This window comes from Mus pahari, chromosome 2 (genome assembly GCF_900095145.1).
Source record: "Mus pahari chromosome 2, PAHARI_EIJ_v1.1, whole genome shotgun sequence".
NCBI classification, from domain to species: Eukaryota; Metazoa; Chordata; class Mammalia; order Rodentia; family Muridae; genus Mus; species Mus pahari.
In genome coordinates this window covers 131,745,949-131,770,918 of record NC_034591.1, presented here as the reverse complement: position 1 = coordinate 131,770,918, position 24,970 = coordinate 131,745,949, and the positions used below count along the sequence as shown (strand labels likewise).

General features: G+C 40.4%; 1 protein-coding gene across 6 annotated transcripts in view; it reads left to right on the top strand.

Moving 5' to 3' along the window:
- Positions 1-24,970, top strand: part of Tmcc1 (transmembrane and coiled-coil domain family 1) — a 114,089-nt gene that overhangs the window by 58,310 nt on the left and 30,809 nt on the right. Inside the window, exon 1 of one of the 6 annotated variants that reach the window (XM_029535638.1) lies at positions 2,591-2,744. The exons of 3 other annotated variants lie outside the window; for them this stretch is intronic. In XM_029535638.1, coding sequence (XP_029391498.1) covers positions 2,718-2,744 — 27 coding nt within the window. In that variant the 5' untranslated portion in view covers positions 2,591-2,717. Of the gene's footprint in view, positions 1-2,590; positions 2,760-17,857; positions 19,308-24,970 lie in introns of those variants that run through there. 2 more of the 6 variants (XM_029535637.1, XM_021190652.2) reach the window with 2 other exon arrangements.

Sequence of the window (24,970 nt, the reverse complement as noted above, 5' to 3'; positions counted from 1 at the left end):
TTCCACAACCCATAAGTGGGCCTCACTGTGAGTAGAGAAAATCCCAAGAAAAGCACTGAGTTCAAACTGAAGGAAAAGGAAAAAGCAGTATAATACTCAGAAAAAAAGCACAGAAAGGCCTTGTTTTTTTGTTTTTTCTCTTTCTTTCCTCTCATACTAAAAAACTCAAACAGTTCTATAGTAACAATAGGCTGAAGTATAGCAGGAACCTGAGGGTGGAAACCATTCTCTCTGATCAGTGGAAACAGGTCCCAAGAGGTTGAAATGAACCCTGTTTGCTTCCTCCACTAAGCTGCTTGCCTCCAAACAGTCACTCTTTAGAAATTATGTGGCTGGGAGAAGGGGATTCTCAACCTTCTGACTAGATAAGGATGACCCCATTTGCCCAGAAAGTAGTGAGGAGATTACATTTATGGGAAAGTTGGAAAGTAAACTCCTTAAATGTTTTCACTAACCATTCAACTTGCCTACGTGTCTATATTCATGCTATTCATACACAATCTGGCCCCAAACAGGCTTTGAGAAGCAAAGTGTGGCTAAGACCATGGCTAGGTACCAGACTAGTGATTGCGTTTGGTGCACAAGTGGAGCAAATCTGCTTAACATTGCAAAGACTTTGACACTTAGTTCAGGTTGGAACACAGTCTATAAAATGCTGGCTGGAAAATCTAAACTGAGGACAGCTGGGTTGTCTCCACTGAGATAACAGTGTTATTCTTTTTTATGTACTTATCATTGCCTATTTTTACAACAGTAATCTCAGTATCTAGAACACAGTACAAAGTGAACAGACATATGAAATAGTAATAAAGTCACCAGTTCACAAGGAGTAAGAAAAAGACCAAAATTGCACTGACATTAACATCAAATGTCTTAACAACACCAGAGCTGTAGAACTATGAAAGGAAGCCAGCAGCCCTGTAAAGGTCAGTCATTCTACCGATTGATAACACAGATGACTGGTCTTAGTGATTTATAGAACCCAGTAGGCAGGCAGGAAGGAAAGATTCAGAAAAGCTGAGTATCTGCTCTGCACTAGATTTTAGAACATGTGAAACAACAGAATATGTGCTACTTTGAATGTCTGCAAAACGTTCATCCAGGTGGGCCCTGCCTGTCATGGGTCACAACACTAAAAGTTTTTAAAGTGATTTAAAATCTAAAACAAATTAGGGGATAAGTTGACCTTAAAACTTATGATTAAAAAAATCATAATAAATCAGGTCAAAATTAGGTAGAAAACAAACCAGACATGGCAATGAACCCCTTCAATCCCAACATTTGGGAGGCAGATGGAGGTGAATTGCTGTGAGTTCAAGGGCAGCCTGGTTTATATAGTGAGTTCCAGGATAACCAGGGCTACATGATAAGATCCTGTATTTAAAAATAATAATAATAAGGTTGATGCAGGGCTAAGGACATGGCTCAGTCTATAAATCCTTCCAGAGAACAAGCTCAAGGCTCTCCAGAACCCATATGAAAACCAGGTGCAGTGGCACCTTTGTAATTGTAGTGCTAGGGAGGGAGAGACAAGAGGGTTCCTGGTGCTTGCTGGTCAGCCAAGCTAACGAAATCTGTGAGTTCCCAGTTTGGTGAAAGGCACTAAAAGGTGGAGAACACTTGAAGAAGACAACCACTGTCATTGACCTTTAACCTCCACACACATGTATGCATAAATTTCTAATGTCCAAAAAGAAATGGGCTGTCACCACACTTCCCATGATATAGCAAGATTGTGAAAGGAACCGAGAGGAACCCTATATTCATAGTCTCCTCCATAGACTCACCAAAGATAAAGTAGATAAGTTTTTTGCTTGAGACATTCTCATGTACACCAGGCTGATCTAAAATTCCATATGTAACCAAGGAATGACCTTGAATTTCTGATCCTCTTGCCTCCTCTCCAGGGTTGGGATTAGAGGGTTACACCACCATGCCTATTTATACTGTGCTGGGACTAATCCCAGAGTCATCTGAATTCTATGTGAGCACTCTCCCAGTTAAACCATATCTTCACCCCCACACTCACATAACATTTTTGGTGAAAATAAAAAACATTTTTGGTGAACTAAGAAGAAATGGTATATGTGAAGTTGGGCAGATGTGAAAAGTGAAATTATTAGGTGTACCTTCAGTCCCTCTGTGTGTGTGTGTGTGTGTGTGTGTGTGTGTGTGTGTGTGTGTGTGTGTCCATTACCAAAGATATATTTTCTGAATGTTCTACCTGCTCTGTATTAAAATGACAGAGAGGGTTTGAAACTCCTCAGGTAGGTCACAGGGTCGAGAAACAGGAGGCTTCCAACCGCCTGTCAAATCAGAATCAGCATGTTTGTGATATCAATGGGTTCTTCAGATTCCTCACTTCCTATTTTAAGAGAACATTTTTCCTATCTTTTACTAGTGTGAGCTGCTTATGACCGGTGTTGAAGGTGTTTTGTTTTTTATGTCATTGCTTAACTGGACTGGAGATGATTTCATGTGACAGCATGGAGCTCTTGTTTTGGATTTGCCATTACTTTCTAGAACAGCAACTCTGTATAGCTGCCAACACGCCCTGGGTACTCTTGCTTCATATTGCAGTGATACTGCTTTGTCAGGGTAGAATTCAGCTCATAGGGCTAGAGTCAGTCTGCTGACCTCATGCCACAGTACAGCATGTTCAAACCTGGGAGAAACCCAGGGGTTACTCGGCATAGTCTTCCTCCTTCCTCACAGGCATGGAACCGTCACTGTCCTCGGAAACCGTATGTTGTATATGTGTGTGTATCTGTCTCTTTATGAATCTCCTCATTACTGTAGTTATACAGCTTTAAGTGGAGGGCTGATTGCGCAGACACAGGAAACTAACTGAGCTGCTAGAACTTAGCACTTCTCAACAGCAAAGCTCAGCCAGGGCATGTGCTATTTTTAGACAGTGAATTTGAGATAATAGAGAATCCTGTTATGTTTCCTAACTGTTTGTTTCACTCATAGCTATTCGGACTGAGTGCGAGGGGGTTTGTGTGGCTGTGTAAGTCATGGATCATACTAAAGCATCCAACACTTGGGTATGGGGGCCTGTTTCCATGCATAATAGATGTTGTTTGGGGCGTTTCAGGCTAAAAAGTTACCAGAAAATAAGCATTCCCTTCAGTGAACAAAAGAGTTTCATTTGCCTTGACGGATTGGAAAGGCTTGGGTTAAATGTGAAGATGCCAGGCATGCATAACAAATAGGAATTTGAGTTAAAGCCAGTTTGAAATATTTCTCACATTTTTCTTTTAATAAAAGGATTTTTATCATTGAGCTACTTGTTTTCAGAGCTTTTCCTGTGACACAATGGCTTCCAGAATTATAAATTATGTACACATCTGTTAATTTTCATCTTTTGATCAATACAGGACTGTGTAATGAACTAAACAGGAAGATGATCCAGCTTTATGCAACATCCCCCTATGTTCACATTTCATCTTTAGTTCTGAATAGAAACTAAGCCATTAGATTGAATTTACTATGGGTCAATTTTATAAACAATATATAGATACTTTCTAGAAGATGTTTTTTTTTAAAAAGCAAAACCAGTTCTTTAGAGGGGGACACACACACACACACACACACACACACACACACAGTCTAAAATTAATACTGTTTGCTGGTGAGCAGTTGGACTTAAGCTCCAAACAGATTTTTTACTCTGGAGTTTGATATTTTAAATGCTGGCTTTATTAGCAGATTTGTGCTTGTGATCCTTACTCTCTTTTTCTGTTTGTTCTAATTCTTGAATCTTAAAACCTTGGCAGATCTTGTGTTTGTTCTCAAGTTATAAAAGGTCAGTTTATTTATCAGTGTTTTATTAAGAATGCTAGTACATGAACTGGAGAGATGGCACAGTAGTAAGAGTGCTTACTCTTCCAAAGGACCCAAGTTTGGTTCTGAGTACTCAAAACAAGTGAATCTCAAGTGCCTGTAACTCCAGAACTGGAGAACCTGGCACCTCTGGCCACAGTGGAAGTTGGGACTCTTATTTACAAACACACAATTAAAAATTATAAATCTAGCCTGGTGTTGGTGGCGCATGCCTTTAATCCCAGCACTCGGGAGGCAGAGGCAGGCGGATTTCTGAGTTCAAGGCCAGCCTGGTCTACAAAATGAGTTCCAGGACAGCCAAAGCTATACAGAGAAACCCTGTCTTGAAAAACCAAAATATATATATATATATATATATATATATATGTGAGAATGGTAGTGCAGGATGAGCTGGGTGATATGAAAGAAAGTATTCATAGAAGAGCCTTAAGAGAGAGACACCATCTTATACATCTTATACACCATCAGTGCCAGTGTGGGGCAGAAACATAAGACGGAATTGAAACACTTCAATTGCCTTACCTAGTACTTGCATTAACTCCTAATAGTAGAGATCTTTCTAGATCTAGGGTGACTTAACAGAATTTAGCTCAGTTGTAGATACTTGTATTGCATGCAGAAACCCTAGTAGGTTCAATCCTCAGTATCCCCTACATACACACACATACACACAATTTTCTGAAACATAATGTACCTGAGTTTCTTAGATTAAACCATATCCTTAGTTCACTATCACGTCTCTTACTCAACCTAATAATCTACTCTGGTCACTAAAGTGATACCATTGAAGCAAAAATGTAAATATTCAGCAATTAGATACCTGCTTCCAGCATCTCAGCTTCCTAACAGGACTAGATACATCTAGATCCAGGCTGTAAACTGAGATCTGAATTCCTTTCTACACTACAGAATTAACAATTTGGAGAACATTTTAACAAAATGAAAGTGTAGCTGACTGCAGGAAACCAGTGTGGAATTTGAAGAAAGGTGAACTCTAGTAGTCACTATGTTTATTGAACTCATTTATATTTTGAATACTTTAAAATTTTATAATATCTTCAGAGGTTGGTCCATTCTAAAGATTTCTGCCCTTTTCCTTTCTCAGTAACCCTGCAATGGCCACACCTTTAGGTATTACTGTTAAAGCCACATGTATAATACAGACATTTTAGACAATTCCTTGACTGTATCTTACAACCTTTTTCTACAGATGCTCAAATATTTATTGTGGCAACTTAGAACAAGTTAGCCACATACAATCGCTGTACTTAAGTATATTTTAAAGTTTAAAGTACAGTGTACTTTAAACCTAAGTTTTATATACAGTTAGCTGTTACTTTAAGTGGTTGGGTTTTTATGATATAACATTTCTCTCACAGACTTCTGACATGTGGAGGCTAAAGGTCACCTTCAGGTGCTATCCTTTAGGAGCTGTCTACCTTGTCTCTTTACAATAGGGTCTTTTCCATGAACCTTGAGTTTACCGTGTAAGATAGGCTGGCTGACCAGCAAGCTCCAGAGTTTGGCCTGCTCCTGTCTCCCTAGCACTAGGATTCTGTGTCCCCATACCTGGCTCTTTTTTATGTGTGTGGGAATCAAACCCAGAACCTCAGTCTGTGCAACAAAAGCAAGACTTTACTGACTGAACGAGCCTTCTCCTTGGCTCCTTAACTTTCATTATTAAAATGTAAAACCAGGGGGCTGGAGAGATGGCTCAGCCGTTAAGAGCACTGACTGCTCTTCCAAAGGTCCTGAGTTCAAATCCAAGCAACCACATGGTGGCTCACAATCATCCGTAATGAGATCTGACTCCCTCTTCTGGTGCATCTGAAGACAGCTACAGTGTACTTACATATAACAATAAATAAGTCTTTAAAAAGAAAAAAATGTAAAACCAAGTCAGAAGATTGGAGAAACAAAAGAGGATAGACTTTTCCTAAACCAATGTCTCCTTTGTGCCCAGAAGAGGGTATCACATTTCCTGCGACTCTGCAAGAGCAGCCACTGTTAACCATTATCAGCCAGAGTTGAGCTCTCTGTCCAGCCCCCAGGGATGGTTCTTAATGAAATTGCCCAATACCTGTTTATCTTGTGATTGTCCCTTGTGAAAGCAGTGGTAAATTGTTTGTGTTACTTGTTTTCTTGTTATTCTCCGTTGAATTAATTATATTCCAGATTACTTATGTGTTTTGGGACTAAATGGAGGAAAGAGGAGATAGGATTTACAACTAAGAACAGCTTTTGGCATTTGCAATGATAAGATCTGAAGAGCTATACTGAACTAGTTTGAAGTGTAAAAATTGGATTAGAATCCTACAAATATCTCTGTGGCCATGTGGTCATGGTTCAGTCTAAACAGAAGCATTTCCACTTTGGAGGCCAGAGCTTTTGGTTGCATGTTTCTCAAGTGAAGAATAACACTGATGAGAAAATGAGGTTCAGGAGGCCTGGTCTGTGGTGCCACCTTTGCTATAACAAGATAGAATCAGGAGTTCGGTTAGTGTGCCTGCACTTTTATTACTTATTATTAAATAAGATTCTTTCACTAGAAAAGTCCTAAGGATCTTCCAATTTGGGGTACTTAAATGAGTACATATATATGCACACACAAGGACAGATTTGTATAAATTGGCTTTTAAGATAAAGTAATATGAAGGCCAGCAGGTAAGAACACTTGCTCATAAGCTTAATGCACATGAGCAACCCCACCTTCTCTCACACATACACAATTAAAGTAAAATGGCTTAAAAACAGTTGCCACCAGCCGGGCGTGGTTGTGCACGCCTTTAATCCCAGCACTTGGGAGGCAAAGGCAGGCAGATTTCTGAGTTCAAGGCCAGCCTGGTCTACAGAGTGAGTTCCAGGACAGCCAGGACTACACCGAGAAACCCTGTCTCAAAACAAAACAAAACAAAACAAAACAAAACAAAACAAAACAAAAAAACAGTTGCCGCCAAGCCTAATGTCCTAAGTATTTGTTCCCAGGGCCCACATGGTGGAATGAGAGAGCTGACTTCTGAAGGAGGTCTGAGGTTGTTCTCTGTGTACACACACACACGCACACACACATACAAAATAAAGGAATGTAATAAAACTTTTAAATAAAAGTAATATACTTCCCTATGGCTCTCAGAAATAGATATTTAAGCTACAAACCTGCATGCATTCTCTGGTTATATTACTTTTAAAAAACAGTTTCCTAGGGCTGGTAAAATAGCTTAGCAGGTACTTGCTACCCTGCCTAACAGACATGAGTAGTTTGATTCCCCAGGACCCATTCAGTGGAAGAAGAGAACTAGAGAGCCAAGTTCTGCAAGTTGACCTTTAGCCTCCACATATATGGGATACAAAAGATAAATGGATGGATGGATGGATGGATGGGAGGACAGATGGTCAGACGGACAGAGAGACAGACAATAAAAACTATTTAAGACTTAATCTTCTGAGAGAGAGAGCCAGATGTCTCTGTAAGTGTGTTGGGAGCCAGGTGTAGATCAAAACTGAATCATGGCTGAAGAGAGCATATGAAGGACTTAGACTGAACATACCCCAGCCTTACTATCTTTCACAGAAAACATTTGATCTCTGATTCAATATCAGTAATTGCTAACATATATGTGTGTAGTTGGTGCCTCTGCAGAGAAAAGCCTTACATCCAAGTAGAGTTCTGTGCTTATGTAATCAACCTGTGAGTTCATTGTTGTTGACTTGACTGCTTAGGATTAGCCAAAAGAGAAGACAAAATGCAGTTATCAACAGCACACCTGGATTTTGTTTTTTGTTTTTTGTTTTTTTTTTTCTTTTTTTGTTTTTACACCTGGATTTTGAATGTTAGTCTCAGACTTAGCTTCATCTCTAAGTAGTCCTTAGTCTTTAAAGCAGTCCACCCCCACATTAACTTCTTCGAGTTAAAACTGAAGAACAGCTGGATTGCAAACTTAACAACATAGGTGAAAAGCCTACTCCTTTAACCTAAAAGTAGATCATTTTAGTATTTAGGTACATATTTTTTATTTAGTGCATATGCATATTTTATAACCATTTGTGTAAGAGACTAGGGTTTTTTTTTTTTCATTACAACAATTCAGAGTATTTGAATTTGAAATTAGAATTTTCATTTGCAGAAATAAACCTGCTTTCAATTTCCATATTGGAGTCTCATTCTCTTACGCTGGAAACAAAGGACCCACTGTTCTTCACGTTTCTCCTTTATCTCCAGCAGCTTGCAGGAGAGTGATTGGCTTGTTTTTAACATCTTCTGACTCTGTTGCACTCTATGTGTGAGTAATCCTCTCAGCAGTCTCTTCTCTTTTCCTCCAACCTTTTGGCCCTTAAGTAAAAACTACCAAGGCAGAAGATCTGGAAACAATGTGGAGAAACATTGCAGACAAGGTAGCTTAGCCTGAGCTCATCCAGCACATGATAGAGGAACATTCCTTTTTCCTTCCTAATCCCAAAGATGCATGTTTCTGTTCATAGCATTCATTAAATACATGCTGTCTGGTGTTGGTAGCCTCAGGCAGCTCACTGCCTTTGACAGCTCCCCTTGCTGTCTGTCCTGTGTAGGCTTTGTCTATTCTCTTCCTGGTTTTTGGTACAAAACTTTGATTTAATTCCAGTCAGTTGTCAGTTTTCTCCTGCCACCATGTTCTGGAGATAAAACTCAGCTCATCAGGCTTGACTGCAAGTGCCTTTACCTGCTCAGCCATTCTGTGGGACCTGGTTATTTAAGCACCATAAATCAGTTTCAGAGGGAGTGGGTGGAAAAAATAAGGACTCAGATCTGTCTCCTATGCAGACTAGCACACTTCAAAACCATTTACTTACTATGTATGGCCTGGTGTTTTGAGCTTAATGTTGCCAAACAATAGAGTTCTGTCATGTGATGGCTTCTCAAGAGGAAGGGTGAAAGGCTAAGAAACTGATCATCTGTTCCTTCATTGGTAATATGCTCAAAGAAGTTGACAAGATTTCCTTTAAGTAAGTTGCCAGCTAATAGCTACTTTTCATTCCTGTTTCCTCTTCTTCCTCCTCCTCTCCCTCCTCTTCCTCTTCCTTCTCCTTTTTCTCTTTTTATAGCTCTGTATCTTCAGTCTGCTGTCTTTAATATTTAGAAGGTGTTTCTTTGAAATTCTGGGGTTCTCTGCAGCTTAGTGGCAGAGTAACAGTGATGAAGTTAATTGATTAAATGATGTCATAGTTCTGTACTTTTTCCCAAGATATCTGTGACAACTGATATTTTATGAAGAACAAATTAAATAAATCTTTGTTTCCACATCAGATAACATTCTTATATTTTTAGTAGTTTTCTTATTTTCTGAAGATGTATTTCATACTTAAGTAACTACCTATTGAAAAAGCAATTATTCAATGGTGCTTGGTGGAGCATAGTGAGGCAGGCTGTAGGGACCACAGTATAATGTCCCACATAAGGAGAGTACAACATGAGCAGGGTGCTGTAGGTTATGGATGGTCATGATAGAAAATGACCAAGAGAGTAGAGAGGATTCTGAATGATTTAGCTTGGCAAGACTTCTCCCAGAGGCAGTAAGACAGAGGACAGAGAGCCAGGTCAGACATTGAGGAGGATACATATCAAGGAAGGGTTTCTAGCTGAAACTTACTTAGCTAATTTAGCTAGAATTGGATTTTTAGAAAGGACACAGATATGCCTAGGAAAAAGCTCAGAAATCTTTGAAGACTCTTTGTCAATACCTGACTGGCATGTTCGTCACCTAAGATTTAGAAATCATAAAATGGCTATCTAAGCTAAGATGAAAGGATGGACTACCCAGAGAGTACCCCATTCGGGAGTCCATCCCATCATCAGCCACCAAACCTAGATACTAATGCTCATGCCAGCAAGATACTGCTGAAGGGACCCTGATATTGCGGCCTCTTGTGAGGCTATGCCAGTGCCTGGTCAACACCGAAATGGATGCTCACAGCCAGCTACTGGATGGAACACAGGGTCCCCAATGGAGGAACTAGAGAAAGTACCCAAGTACCTGAAGGGGACTGCAACCCTGTAGGTGGAACAACAACAGGAACTAACCAGTACCCCCGGGGTTTGTGTTTCTGGCTGCATATGTAGCAGAAGATGACCTAATCGGCCATCAGTGGGAATAGAGGCTCCTTGGTCTTCCAAACTCTATATGACCTAGCACAAGGCAAGGCCTGGGCCAAGTAGTGGGAGTGGGTGGGTAGGGGAACAGAGGTGGGGGGAGGGGTATGGGAAACTTTCGGGATAGCATTTGAAATGTAAATAAAGAAAATAATAATAATAAAAAAATGGCTATCTAAGAGGAGTTTCAAGAGAGTTTTTGTCCCTGTAACAGTGGACAAAAAGAGAGTTTTTGTCCCTTAAAACAGCTTTTCATGTGGTAAATAAAAGTGCACTTAAAAAGATTTCTTTTTATGAGTGTTTTGCCTGCATATATGTGTATGCCATGCCTGCAGGGGTCAGAAGAGGGCATCAGATCCCCTGGAAATGTATTTACAGATAATTGTAAGCCCCTGTGTGGGTGCTAGGAATCAAAACCAGGTTCCCTGCAACATTAGCCAGTGTGCATAATCTCTGAGCCATCTCTCTACCCCTTTTTATATATGTGGGTGGTACATATGTGTTTGTGACTACATGTGCACATATGTGAACATGGATGCTGAGGAATAAAGTTGATGTCGGGTGCCTTCCTCAGTTGTTCTCCACCTCATCTGTTGAGGCAGAGTCTCTCCATTTGAGCCTCAATTTGTCTCTTTGGCTAGTTTACTCTACCAGTTTGCTCCTGGGATTACAAGTAGGCTATCACACATACCTACTTAGCAGTTACCATGGGTGGGAGTGGGGGTCTGTGGATATGAACTCCATATTTGATATGAACTCTGATATTTGCCTGACAAGCACTTTGTCCATGGATCATCTCCTGCCCTTGTTACCATTTTTTAAAGAATAGTTTACCCATGCTTCCTCTAAATGATAGTTATCTGGTAGTATACTGAGTTATGATGATTCACTGTCTTCTTTTGAAATTGGTGTGTTCCTTTAGCATGGAAGATAGAGCTTCATTTGGAAGATTAAGTCAGCCTGGGTTCCATGGTTATTTGTTCTTTCCCTTGTTCTTATCCTGAGTTCTTGTACATGCTACCATGCACTCTACCATGGAGAGACAGCCTCAGCCCTAGAATCTTATTTCATTGTTTGTTTGTTTGTTTGTATGTTTTTCTTCCTGAAGAAGCTGCTATACTGAAACTGTCAAATCAGTGAAATGTCACTTGCATTGGATGCTTAAGGTCTAGGTTCAATTCTAGTGCAGCCAAAAAAGGGAAGGAAAAGGGGAAAGATTTATGATGTTTTTTGTAGCATTGTACATTATCTTCATTTAAAATAACAAGAAGTAAAAGACTTAGATGCAGGTTTTTTTTTTCCTCCTCCAAATTAAGCCCAGGCTGACCACAAACTCACAATCTTAATAGCCAGTTATATTTCTGAATAGCACTAATGTACTAATACAATGTACAGTTCCAAACAAAATTAAGTAGATTGAATGTCATTTTAATCTGTCTAAGGGTAAAAGTGCACTGGACCTTTGAGAACCTTGAAAACAATTGTGCCTTGTGGGCTTTGGGTCTGCACACTTCCTCCTGTCTCGTTACCTTAAGACTATTGGACTCTTCATCTTACTTACAAAGTAAATTTCTACACACTTCTTCATTTGCTAGGAAGGATTTCTTGGGAGTTTCCCAGCACTTCCTCATGTAAGGCCCTGTGTCACCATGCAGGATTTATGGTGTCTGCTGCTATGAAATCATTCCCTGCAGCACCCTTTGTTTAGGTGGTTATCATAGATTTAAATGTACCCTCTAAAAGTTCATCTGATAAAACATGATTCCTCACATCAAATGTTAATGGTATTTGGAGGAGGAGCCATTGAAAAATAATTATGATAAGAAAATTCTAGTGGTGCCCTCACAATGGCCTGAGCAGCTTCATGGAGAAAGAACACTGTCAGCATGCTTGCCCCATCTCACCATGCAATGCCCTGTACTGTATTAGGGCATCAGGAAGGCCCTAACCCAAGTGCCAGTGCTGTACACTTCTACATCCAGCTTCCAGAACTGTAAGCTAAATGAACTTGTATCTCTATCAATCACACAGTTTTTAAAATTTTGTTGTAGAAACAGAAAGCACACCAGATAACAGTGAATATTATAATATGTGGTTCTTTTGAAATAGGCAGCACCTTAGCAAGTAGTCTGAAATGCTTATTATACTATACTTTCACAGTTTTTTATATTTATTTTTATGTATGCTTGCATGTGTCTACATACATATATGTACAGATACATGTATGGATTCTAGGTATCAAATTCAGGTCATTGAGTTCCTCTGCCCACAGAGTCTCCCTATACTCTGTTGTTGAGATAGGGTCTCTACATAACCCGGGCTGTCCTGGAACTCAGTGTGTAGACCAAGTTGACCTCAAACTCACAGAGATCTACCTGCCTCAGCTTCCTAAGTGCTGGGCTTAAACAAGTGCTATCATGCCCCATCTCTTTATTAGTTTTCAAGTATCTTTTTAGCTAGTCAGAAGTGGTCAGTAACAATATTCTTTTTGGAAATCTTATAACTCTGCTACTAAGAAACAATTTTGTTGTTCTCCGTTCTGAAGTAATTGGTTCTACCAGTAAAAGAAAATGTTTTCCCTATTGAGGTGCTCATATGACCATTTCCAGGTCATTGCTTTGTAGTTTTTTTGTTTCCCTGCCTACTGGCTGGTGTTAGCTTTTATGTAATTGAGAGCTGCTGAACTCAAACAAAAACCTCCCTCTCCCTGAATTCCAGTGGAAAGTTAATACAATTTTGGACTTTGAGCTGAGCTAGCTTCTGAGGGGAGAACAGAAGAGTCCTGGGGGGGGGGGGGTGCAGATTCTCAGCTGACTGGTCCCTAAGGCCTTTTCTACAAGTCTGTTCTCTGCCATCCATAACCGTTTTATCTCACCTCAATGCCCCTTGGCTCAATGCTCTGGCTGTCCTGGAACTCTGTTTAGACCAGGCTGGCCTTGAACTCAGAGAGATTCACCTGCCTTTAACTTCCTAACTGCTGGTATTAAAGGCATGCACCACCATACTCTGGTTATAGGAGTTTCTGAGATGATATCTCACTGTATATACCACTGTCTATTTCCTATGTAAACCATGTTGGTCTTAAACTTGTAATAACCCTACTGCCTCAGCCTCACAAATGCTATAATTTATAAGATTGCACTATTGGGCTAGAGAGATGACTCAATGGTTAAGAGCAGTTAACTTCTCTCTTCCAGAAGTCCTGAGTTCATTTCTCAACAATCTTATGGTGTCTCACAACCATCTATAATGGGATCTGATTGCTTCTTCTGGTGTGCATGAAGACAGAGTATTCATATATATAAAATACATGGATAGATAAATCTTCTTTAAAATTAAATAAAATAAAAACTGTACTACCAGCCTAGATTTTGTTTGTGTTTTGAGACATCCTGGCTGGCCTTGAACTCAGCAACCAATCGTGGTCATTTCAGCTGAGACCATAGGATATGTCTCATGCCCAACACCCTGACATTCATTTTATTAAAAACAAATACTATAGTATTAGAGTCCAAGAATTGCTGAAGGAAGACCCCAGACTCAAATGGTATGCAAAGGCAGAGTGTTTATTCTGAAGAAATTACCAGTATGCAGGGGTCAACCATTCATCAAAATGGCAACAACTTGTATTCAAGGCTAGGGGAATTTTCCCAGAAGGGTTTGGTAACCTCTAATATGATTGGTAGGGGCAAAGCAGTGACATTGGTACAATTTTGATTGGTTGCTATGTTTGTTAGTTTCTCTATATTTGGTGTGAGGCCTTGAAGAATTTTGGAAGCCAGCTCAGTTCTGGCCTTGTTATCTCCTCCAGCTAGGTGTCTCAGGAACTGACTCAGTTCTAGACTTATCCTGCCTCAGTAAGGGCCATCATTGACTAAAGGCTCATTGTCAGTGGCTCCTTCTGAGGAGGAGCCCAATATGCTACCCAGAGAATTGAAATTTTTATTCCCAAGGTTTTTGGTCCTCTCAATAGTAAGAATAAAGCCAGGTGTGGTGGCGCACGCCTTTAATCCCTGCTCTTGGGAGGCAGAGGCAGGCGGATTTCTGAGTTCAAAGCCAGCCTGGTCTACAGAGTGAGTTCCAGGACAGCCAGGACTATACAGAGAAACCCTGTCTCGAAAAGCAAAAAAAAAAAAAAATAGTAATTTGGTCAGTAAATCTAAGTTTAGACTGTTCTGATAATAAACCCAAGTGAAATAAGAATGCATCAGGCTTGATATTCTGATTTCTACCCAAGTAGATGAGTGTGTGTGTGCTGGTTTTGTTTTCCTATCATTTTAGTATTTGGGCTTAAACTCCAGGTACCACCCATGTTAAGTACACATTCTGTCACTGAACTCCTTTTCCAGACTGTGGATTTGAATTCTTTAAATGTTTCTGAACTATAAGATAGATTTTTCCCCTCTGTCTACAATGTTTGAAGTTTTAAATATTCATGACTTTATTTTATTGGAACTTTAGGGATATTTTATGTGCTTATTTACTTAGAAAGCCAATAAAGTTATTGCTTAAGAGTCTCCATAGGGATTTCAGGCCACCCTGGGATATAAGAGAACAGGGGTTGGGGGGGCAGGGACATTGAAATCTAACTTACTAATACCCTAATACCCTCAAAGATAGGAAGACATTTCATGCTAACATAGAAGCCATGGCCTTTCTGAATTGCAAAAAGATACACAGAGATCTATGGCTACAGTTCTAACAGGTTCTCAGCCATTGTCCAAAGTAAACACAAAATCATAAGACCTCACTAGTCCCCATCGGGAAGAGCTCTTCCTTCATTGTATATACCAAATTCTTTACTAAACATAAATAAGTCACCAAAAAGAAGAGCCTAACAGACTGAATTGCCCTCTGGTCTCTTGCTGCATGGAGAAAACAGATATGTTTCACACCTCTCAAGAGTCATATTTAAAAAATAAAAGCAAATTCTTTTTCAGGGCTGCCATCAGGGAGGACTCATTAATAACTGATGCATAAGCCAGAAACAATGCCAGAATCAAAGAAATATATTGAGAGAAGAAATCAGCAAAATCAAAATGGCACCTCCTTTTAGAACCAAGAAGATAATATAGCCAAATTTAAGTAATCCACAAGCCCAGCCTCTCCAGGCAACACACTGATTCAGTTCTCCATTCTGCAAGTTGAATCCATTAATATCTTGGAATAATCCTTAAATTTATGAAAGAACTCTTACGTTTTGTGTGCCTTTCTTGTTGATAGTGGATCTCATACAGCAGAGACTGACCTCAAACTTAGTATGTAGCTCAAGCTTGTCTTGAACTTCTGACCCTTCTGCTTCTGCCTCTAGAATAATGAAAATATAAGCATGATCAATTACACTTAGATGCTGCCCCTTTTCCATTCCTGTTTATTGTTTGGGGATTTTTTTATTTGTTTGCTATGTTGTTGTTGTTGTTGTAGTCCTGAAAAAATGATCCCAGAGCTTGGTGCTCACCAGGCCCTCTACCATCTAAGCTGTATCTCTAGTCTTTAATAGCTGAGTAGTACTCCATTGTGAAAATAGACATTTTCTGTATCCATTCCTCTGTTGAAGGACATCTGGGTTCGTTACAGCTTCTGGCTATTATAAATAAGGCTGCTGTGAACATAGTGGAGCATGTGTCCTTGTTATATGTTGGATTACATGCCCAGAAGTGGTATAGCTGGATTCTCAGGTAATACTATGTCCAATTTTCTGAGGAACTGCCAGACTGATTTCCAGAGTTGTTGTACCAGCTTGTAATCCTACCAATAATGGAGGAGTGTTCTGCTTCATTTCTCCACATCCTCACCAGCATCTGATGTCACCTGAGTTTTTGATCTTAGCCATTCTGACTGGTGTGAGGTGGAATCTCAGGGTTGTTTTGATTTGCATTTCCCTGATGGCTAGCAATGTTGAACATTTCTTTAGGTGCTTCTCAGCCATTCGGTATTCCTCAGTTGAGAATTTTTTGTTTAGCCCTGTACCCCATTTTTCAATAGGGTTATTTGATTCTCTGGAGTCTAACTTCTTGAGTTCTTTGTACATATTGGATATTAGCTCTCTATTGGATATAGGATTGGTAAAGGTCTTTTCCCAGTCTGTTGTTGCTGTTTTGTCCTATTGACAGTGTTCTTTGCCTTACAGAAGCTTTGCAATTTTATGAGGTCCCATTTGTTGATTCTTGATCTCAAAGTATTAACCATTGGTGTTCTGTTCAGGAAAATTTCCCCTGTGCCCATGTGTCCAAGGCTCTCCCCACTTTCTCCTCTATTAATTCCCATGTATCTGGTTTTATGTGGAGGTCCTTGATCCACTTGGACTTGAGCTTTGTACAAGGAAATAAGAATGAGTTTATTTGCATCCTTCTATATGCTGACCTTCCAGTTGAACCAGAACCATTTGTTGAAAATGCTGTCTTTTTTTTCCACTGGATGGTTTTGAAATTCTTAGGCAAATAGATAGAACTAGAAAATATCATCCTAAGTGAGGTAACCCAATCATAAGAGAACACACATGGTATGTACTCACTGATAAGTAGATATTAACCCAAATGCTCAGAATACCTAACATATAATTCACAGACCACATGAAGCTCAAGAAGAAGGAAGACCAGAGTGTGGGTGCTTCAGTCCTTCTTAGAAGGGGGAACAAAATACTCACCAGAGAAAATACAGAGACAAAGTGTGGAGCAGAGACTGAAGGAAAGGCCATCCAGAGACTGCCCCACCTGGGGCATCCCATATACAGTCACCAAACTCAGACACTATTGCGGATGCCAAGAAGTACATGCTGACAGGAGCCTGATATAGCTGTCTCCTGAGAGGCTCTCTGCCAGAGCCTGGCAAATACAGAGCCAACCATTGGACTGAGCACAGAGTTCCCAGTGGGGTCCCCAATGGAGGAGTTAAAGAAAGGACTAAAGGAACTGAAGGGATTTGCAACCTCATAGGAAGAACGATCCTCTCTTAGGATTTCAAGCATGCTTCATGCCTGTTTCCCAAGTATAGTTTTTAAAAAAAAAAAAAAAACTTACGCATGAGTGAACAGTGAGGTGAATATTTCTCACACAAAGGTCCTGCTTTAGGCCAGGGAATCTCATATGGTAGAGGCTCTTAGAACCAAGGCACTTTGTCTCATATGCTTCAGTGGTCACAGTGGTAAAATGAGAGTCCAAGAACCATGCCTCTGGGAGATGCTTTGACCAGATGACATGCTCCCTGCCTTCCTTTCACAATCCATTGGTTGCAAGTAATCACAGGATTACAAGGGAAATGTTGTCTTGTTCATGTGTCCCAGAAGGCAAGGAGCATGAAAATACCAATCACTGGGAGCAGTTTTGCTACAAATTATAGAATTGTAATATTTAACCTTATAAATTCAATACAGTACCTACCCAGAGGAGAGGACATGGTCCCTAGCATTCAGCTGTATAATTATGAAGAAAATCCTTCCCTAATAGGTTTTATATTAGGTTGAACATAATTGAATAGTTAACTATTTAAGATGTTACCTCAAGTTTATTTAGTATATGAATATATGATATTAAGAAAGAAAAGTGTTTATTCTCAAAATAAAAATTGAAATCATAGCCCAACATGGTGGTTCACACCTTTAATCCCAGCACCCAGGAGGCAGAAGCAGGCAGTCTTTGTTAGTTCAAGGCTAGCCAGGTCTACAAAGTGAGTTCCAGGACAGCCAGGGCAGTTAGAGAAACCCTGTCTCAAAAAACCAAAATAATGAGGAGGAGGGGGAAGAGAAGGAAGAAGAAGAGGAGGAAGAATAAAATTAAAATCGCAAGAGCTACTGGTTTTGGGTAACAGAAAATACCTGCATTTATAAAAACTGAAGGAATAGAAATCACAGTGGCGGGCAGGCGGGACTGGAGGAGATGGCTAGGTAAAGAGCACTCACTCAGAAGCATGAGGACCTGAGTTAGGGTATTAGGACCCACATAAAAAGTCAGGAATGGCTGCAGGTGTCTGTAAAACCTGCGAGCTTTGGGGCAGAGACAGATGAATTTCTGGGACTTTCTGTCCAGTTAGCCTGCATTTAAAAGGAGGGGAAGGCAAGCTTCAGATTCAGTGAGAGACTCTTTCTTAGGGAATGAGGAGAGTGACAGAGGGCAACACAGAAATCAGTGGTTTGATTTCTTTGAGACTAGGTAAAGCAGAGGAGGATCTTGAATCCAGCCTGGCCTGCATAGTCATATCCTTCCTCAAAAAACAACTCAAAGATGGTGCAGTGGATCAGTAGGTGCCTAAGCAGACCAAACCCAGGCCTGAGCTCTTAGCATGGTTTTTGCACTCATTATTGGATCTCAGAATTGCAGTGTTTTAAGAAGTGGTTTCTCCAGTCTGTAGTGTCAGGTTTTAGGGTTTCATGCCTTCTTGCCTATTTCTTGCTCGCTATTTTTACTCTTACTCAATTGTCATTACATAGTTTTCTAAACAGAGGATATAAAACAGAGACGAAGAATTGGGAAAGTAGAACTGTCTCCTGGTGCTTGCTGGAAACCTTTCCTTTGTATTTATTGGACTAAGCTACCTCTAAGTGTTATTTTATTGAGAATTGTTTTTTTACTTTGTCAGCTCTCCTCCACCATACTTAATTTAAATGAGGAAACAAAAGTGAATGTGAAAATAATGTCCTGTTGCTTTAAATGAAACCAGTTGGAAGCTTTTGTCTTTTATAAAAGATGCTCACAGCTGGAGCAGAGAGGCAGATACTGTCTGTGATCTTTGCTCTCACAATCAAACTGTTCATTTGCATTTAACAGCCCTAGCAAACTGCATAATTGGGTTTGTGCACGAGCTCATGTGCGCGTGCGCAAATTCTCTTGCGTCTGCACGCACACACACACACACACACACACACAGCCTGTTTAGGCTGAAGCTTTCTGTTTATTCAGCACAGCCCTCCCAGACGCCCAGATGTAAGGCTACTGAGTTGATGCAGAACTGAGCTGTACACAGACTGAGGTGGGCACTGCGCTGCAGAACATCCGCTATGCAGGATCTTGATGTGCTGCAGCTCTGCCTGCCTGTTGTGTGCAAGCCAGTGTGCTAAGATTGAAGGTGAGAAGCCCAAGGATCGCCTAGAAGCTTCATTGTGCCCAGCCCTTTGGTAGAAGATGCGTCCCCAGTGGTAGCTGCCCTCATTTACAGTGTGCAAGAGTGACAGAGTCTGCCGATGCTCCTCTACAATTTGGAAGCTGGGGAAAAAAAATGGAGAAATCTTACAGCCAAGAGAGGTTGTGATTTGTTTACACAATCCAAGCTTTTTTGGTGTTCACAAACGGAGAATGGGCTTTGTGACAAGCAAAATCATCAGACTGCCTGACGGAGGTTTTTGGTAAGATAAATGTGTTATGAAGAGGGGTTTTCTTGTGTTTTTTTATGTTCCTATATCAGCTACATAGAATTGCACCTTAGTAGTATTTATTCTGCAGAATCATGTTGGGTGGAAAAGGTTGAGCAAAAGAGCCAGAAAAAATATTTTTGCTGCTTATTCGAGTTATGACCTTCAGATCTATTCATCAGGTTTTTCTCAGATAAATGTGAGCAATTAGAAACTTGGCGTTTCTAGATGGTGGGGTGCTCGCTTACAGTTCGGTCTTTTTTTTTTTTTTTTTTTTTTTTTAATGTCTTTGGATAGTTGTAATTACCCCCCTAGAATTTTTCTAAAGTCTGCAGTGGAGAAAGGAGAGAAGAGAAAAAAAAAAAAAAGCTTTCATCCTGTTACTGGGTCACTCCCCTGGAACGGTAGTAGGCTGAGAACATGAGTACAGATGTGAAGGAAGGCATGATGAGCGAGCAAGCGAGCGAGCAGTCTGCTATTTTCACACCAAGTGTTGGAAGAGGCCTGTCTCTGGTTCATTGTCATTGCTGTTCAGCATCCCACGGTGGTTTAAGCTTCATCTCTTTGCCCTCTATTATAACTGAATTTCCTTTCATGTTTGCTTTTGCACATTTTTCTTTGCCAGACCCGATTCTGTCATGGAGCCTTTTTCTGTTATTGTTAATACACAGTGTTCTTTATCAGAGAATAGACAGGTGTAGAAAATAGCCCTAGAGCACAAAACCTGGGGCTCATATAGTCCAGCAACACAGGAAAATAAACAAAACAATCCTCAAGTAGTTTTTGGTCCCTAAAACAAAATAATGGACGCTTTCTGTAGGTTTTGATTTTAGCAGATTTAAGCTTCTTAATTTTGAATCTTAATTTTAACTAAATTTATTTTAAATTTAATTAAAACTAAAAAAAGCTAAATTTTAAATAAATAGAATTATTTAATTTTATTTAATTCTAGCTTTATTTCAAGTTAAAGAAATGGATCTTTATAGAGGGTTCCAGGAATAAATAAATAAATAAATAAATAAATAGAAAAGAGAAAGAAGGGAGGAAAGAAAAGAGAGAAAATTACATTAGGTCCATGAAGTCCTGCCAGAATCACCTGGCTCTAGTCCCGTTCTGAGCAGGGTACTATTATATTTTCTAAGGATAAAGGTTTCCTTTTCTTCACTATAATTTGGCCATGTGTTGCTGGGAGGTCTGTGACCTATTTCATTGACCAAGCTCAAATATTGTCCTTGGACCCCTCCTCTCACAAGTAGACACAGCCAAGTTTCCTAGCAGCTTAGAGTGGGCACAGAAGCTGTCCATTGACACCTGCCTTTCTGCTGACTCATTGGTTATGTAAGTCTTGAACACAGCCATCCATACACCCTCTAGGCTGGGAAATAGGGACTGCCAGTTTACTCTCCTTGAGCTCTCCCCTCAAGCCTTTTTGTTAACATGGTCCCTAGGTTTCACTGCAGTGAATAGATACACCCTTTTTCTCATTTTGAATTGCTGCATTTTTAAACTCTATTTGCATCTCTCCATGATGAAATTCCCTTCTGTTCTCTTGGCACATGAAACCTTCAAAAATAGTGTTCTTACTTCTTGCCTGATTAAAGTAAGGACTTCCTTTTCTATCTTTGAGGGCTCAGTTTGAATGCCTCATTATAGGTGCCTCTGAACTTTCCATGTAAAGTAGGAATGTTTCCTTTTTCTGTTACCGCTTTCCTCAAAGTACCCTGTTCTTTTCTTCACGGTGGTTTCCACAGTTGACATAGTTGAGTTACTGGTTTCTGTGTTTCTGTCACTTGCCATTCAACTGTGAGTCTCAAGAAGGCAGGGATATTTCATTCATTGGTAAATACCCAGCAAATCACACAGGGGAGCTTACAGAAGGACTGGTGGACAGTAACATGCACACACACCAGTGTGAAAGCAAACAGGGTACACACAGTGTGGAAAAAGCCCATGTGATGAAGGTGAAAAGTGAGAGACTATACATTGAGGCTTGGAGAGGTGGGACCTAAGAACATGAGACTGCAGAGGCCACATTCAGATTCTTGGGGTTTGGAGAGTCTGGGGAATGTTTGAGCATTGTTGGTTTGGGTGCTGGAGCTTCATGCATGCTTAGGCAAGTACTGTACTACCTAACTATACCCCAACCCCAAACTCTTATTCTTTATTTTGAAAACTAGAGGGCTAAGCTTGGCAGTGGTAGTGCATGCCTTTAGTCCCAGCACTCTGGAGGATAAGGCCACCCTGGTGTACAGAGAGGGTTCCGGGATAACCAGGGCTACACAGAGAAACCCTGTCTTGAAGAAGAAAAAACAAAAAAACCTGGAAGTCTGCTAAGGGAATGTAAGCATTCCCTTAGAGTTGGATTTTTCCTTACCTTTTCTTTTTTCTCCTTCAACTCCACAGAGAATCTAAATGAATACAAGTAGATCCTTTAGGATCTACTGTCCAAAAGAGAGGCATTGAGAGTGTGTCTTGAGATGGTGGCAGCAGGAATGGTTACAGAGCAGTATGCACTCTGATGAACATTTGGTGTGAAGTTGATGAGACTTGGTGTCTGGTTGGGTGTAGTGAAAAAGCAGATAGTATCAGTGGGGCTACTAGGCTGTGGTACACTTTTTTTGGCTTGTGTAACTTGTGGACAGTAATTACTGTCCCTAAGTTAAGGAAATCAGAAAGAAGGCTTTGAAGAGAGTTCTGATAGGGTTATGCTATACTCTTAAGTCTTCATTCCAGAGATTAGACTGTTGCTATTGTGAAACCTTCAGTGATGATCTTGGAGATGCAGGTAGGGCAGTAGTTGAGACCTGTAGATTGCAGCTTGTCTCTCACCATAGCCTCTCCCTGAGCCATGCTGTTACAGCCTCAGGTTTTACTCTGTCATCCTGAAGTTCACTTCTGCGCCATTCCTTAATCTATGCTGCCAGCTCAAAAGGTCTTTCCTTATTCCTTCTGTCAAAAACTTCTTTTGAGGCTCATTTCACCATCACCTCCAAGAAGCTTTCTCTGTTTCCTTTCCCTTGTTTTGCTATGTTTACGTTTTTGAGACAGTCTCTTTAAGCTCAGTCCACTTCCTTCAGCTTCCCAAGTGCTGAGGGTATAAGCCTGAATTGCCACACTTGGTTCCTTCAGGGAATAGGTTAGTCAAATCTACCTTGTTGTCTTAATTGGACCTTCCTTTCTGTGGTGGTTAGGTTTCATTGGTTAGATCATCTGTTCTTGGAGAGCAGAGATTCAACCTTTATTGAATGGTTTTTATATAAAGAAGCAAACAATAACTATAAAATTAATTGAACCAGGTAATATGGATGTGTGCATGCATGTGTGTATACAACCTACATCTACAGTGTCTATCACAACACAATGATGTGCTTCTGCTTCTATCCCTGTCTGGTTCAATAACCCACATCTTAGCAGAAACAGCTCAGATAGAATATAAAATGTCTTTTAAGAGGTTTAAAAAAAATCCCTGAATTTGTCTTTTTCATCGTTTTCTTTTACTTTATTTGTAATTTGTAAGAAAAACCGAGGTCTTGCTATTATTTACCATTTGTAAATGAGTGATTAAGACAGGATGGGACAGCATCCATGCTAGCTGCTCTTGTTCCTGAGCTTCCTCTTTTCCTTCCAGAATTTGTGCAGTATCTTTCCTTGTGGTTGCTATAAGCATTTAAAATGAAGTAACTTGGTGGACCTAGTGGTTTATACTTACTCTGTTTCCAGCATTTGTGAGGCCTCTGCCACTGTTCTGTGACTTTTCCTGACGAAGTGTGAATAAATGTCTGTTCGCCCTAGCTATAACAACAACAACAAACCAAAGAAACTAACCCACATTCGCCTTGGTGAGCCCACCTACAAAAGTATGGGTGATGTAAAGGCAGTTGTGTCACTAAAAAGCTGCCCCGTGAGGCTGACAGCTGACAAAAGCAACATCCCTGGAGCACCTGCCTGTTAAACAGCCCCTCGAGAGCTCTTACCCCCCCCCCCAGTGATTGTTACTGCTTCAGTAACCTATAATCTTTAGAAGAAGTTCCAAATTTGATAACTTTTCAAGCTTTTTGGCCCTTCTAAATTTCGTTAGCTTCCCAAGTGTTACACAGAACTTCCCTCCTCAAGGAGGGTTTCAGTTGGAGGAAATAGCTACCCAGTGAGTTACTGGCCAACCTGGGTTACAGAGTGAGACCCTGCCCACCCTACCCAACTGCAAAAACTAAAACAAAATCACAAAGAAAGAGCCAGATGAGTGTGTTATTTCACTGTAATATCAACGCTGGGATGCAAAGATAAGAGGATCCCCAAGGACAGCCTAGGCAAAAAGTAGAAGTTCTAGCTCAAGAGCAACAGGAAAGGAAGGAAAGAAGAGAAAGAGATAGGGTTGGCACAGAGTGAATGAAAATGAAAAGTATCAAAAGCATCAACACTGTAGTGCAGGAAGAATGCCTGTGGCTGTGTGTGTGTGTGTGTATGTGTGTAACTTTTTTTTTAGATTTATTTATATGAGTACACTGTAGCTGTCAGACACACCAGTAGAGGGCATCAGATCCCATTACATATGGTTGTGAGCGACCATGTGGTTGTTGGGGATTGAACTCAGAACCTCTGGAAGTGCTGTCAGTGCTCTTAACCGCTGAGCCATGTCTCCAGTCTCCTGTGGCTGTTTTCTAAGGAACCCCTATGTGTCAGGGTAGGGGAATAGTATCTGTGTCCCTCTGTCAATCAGTACAGGTCCTCCACCCCCACATGCAGCCACACACTGTGTGTGTAATGTAGAAATACAGAAGCATAATACAACCTTCTCATTTCAGATTCCTTCAAAGAGACAAGCATTCAGCTTGCTTTTTCAGACATCTGAATAATTAAAATTTCTTGTCTTTTTTTGTTTTTTTTTTTTTTTGTTTTTGTTTTTTTGAGACAGGATTTCTCTGTATAGCCTTGGCTGTCCTGGAACTCACTCTGTAGACCAGGCTGGCCTCGAATTTAGAAATCCACCTGCCTCTGCCTCCCAAGTGCTGGGATTAAAGGCGTGCACCACCACGCCGGCTAATTTCTTGTTATCTTAATTAATATCAGTATGCCTTACCTAAGATCTTCTGGTGCCTTCATGTTGGTAATTTCTTACACCTGTTAGGAAGTACAGATGACTTCATTTTAAATCTCAGAAATGCTTGTGCCACTTGGTGAGATCTCACATGAAAATTTATAAAAAGGACTACAGCTAGTTCCGTGATAGAGCACTTGCTTAGCATGTGTAAGGTCCCAAGTTAGAGCTCCTGCACCAAATAACTGAGATTATGTCCTCTATGTTCCTGTTTGAGGAAAAAATAAGCAAATCTAGCCATTATGTTGCAAAAGAAGAGGTATAATTAAAGTAGTTAATGTTTCTAGGATCCTTAAAACAACAGATAACCGTGTTCAGATATAGAGAAAGTTGTTAAAACAGGTACAAACACCAACTGCAAAAGTGTAAAGATAGTTGTTAAAGCAGGCATGTACATCAACTGGAGATGTGTAATCACTTGATTCTGTTGTATAGAAAAGCAACTGTGGGACTGGACAGTGGTGGTGCACGCCTTTGATCCCAGCTCTTGGGAGGCAGAGGCAGCTGGATTTCTGAGTTCAAGGCCAGCCTGGTCTACAGAGTGAGTTCCAGGACAGCCAGG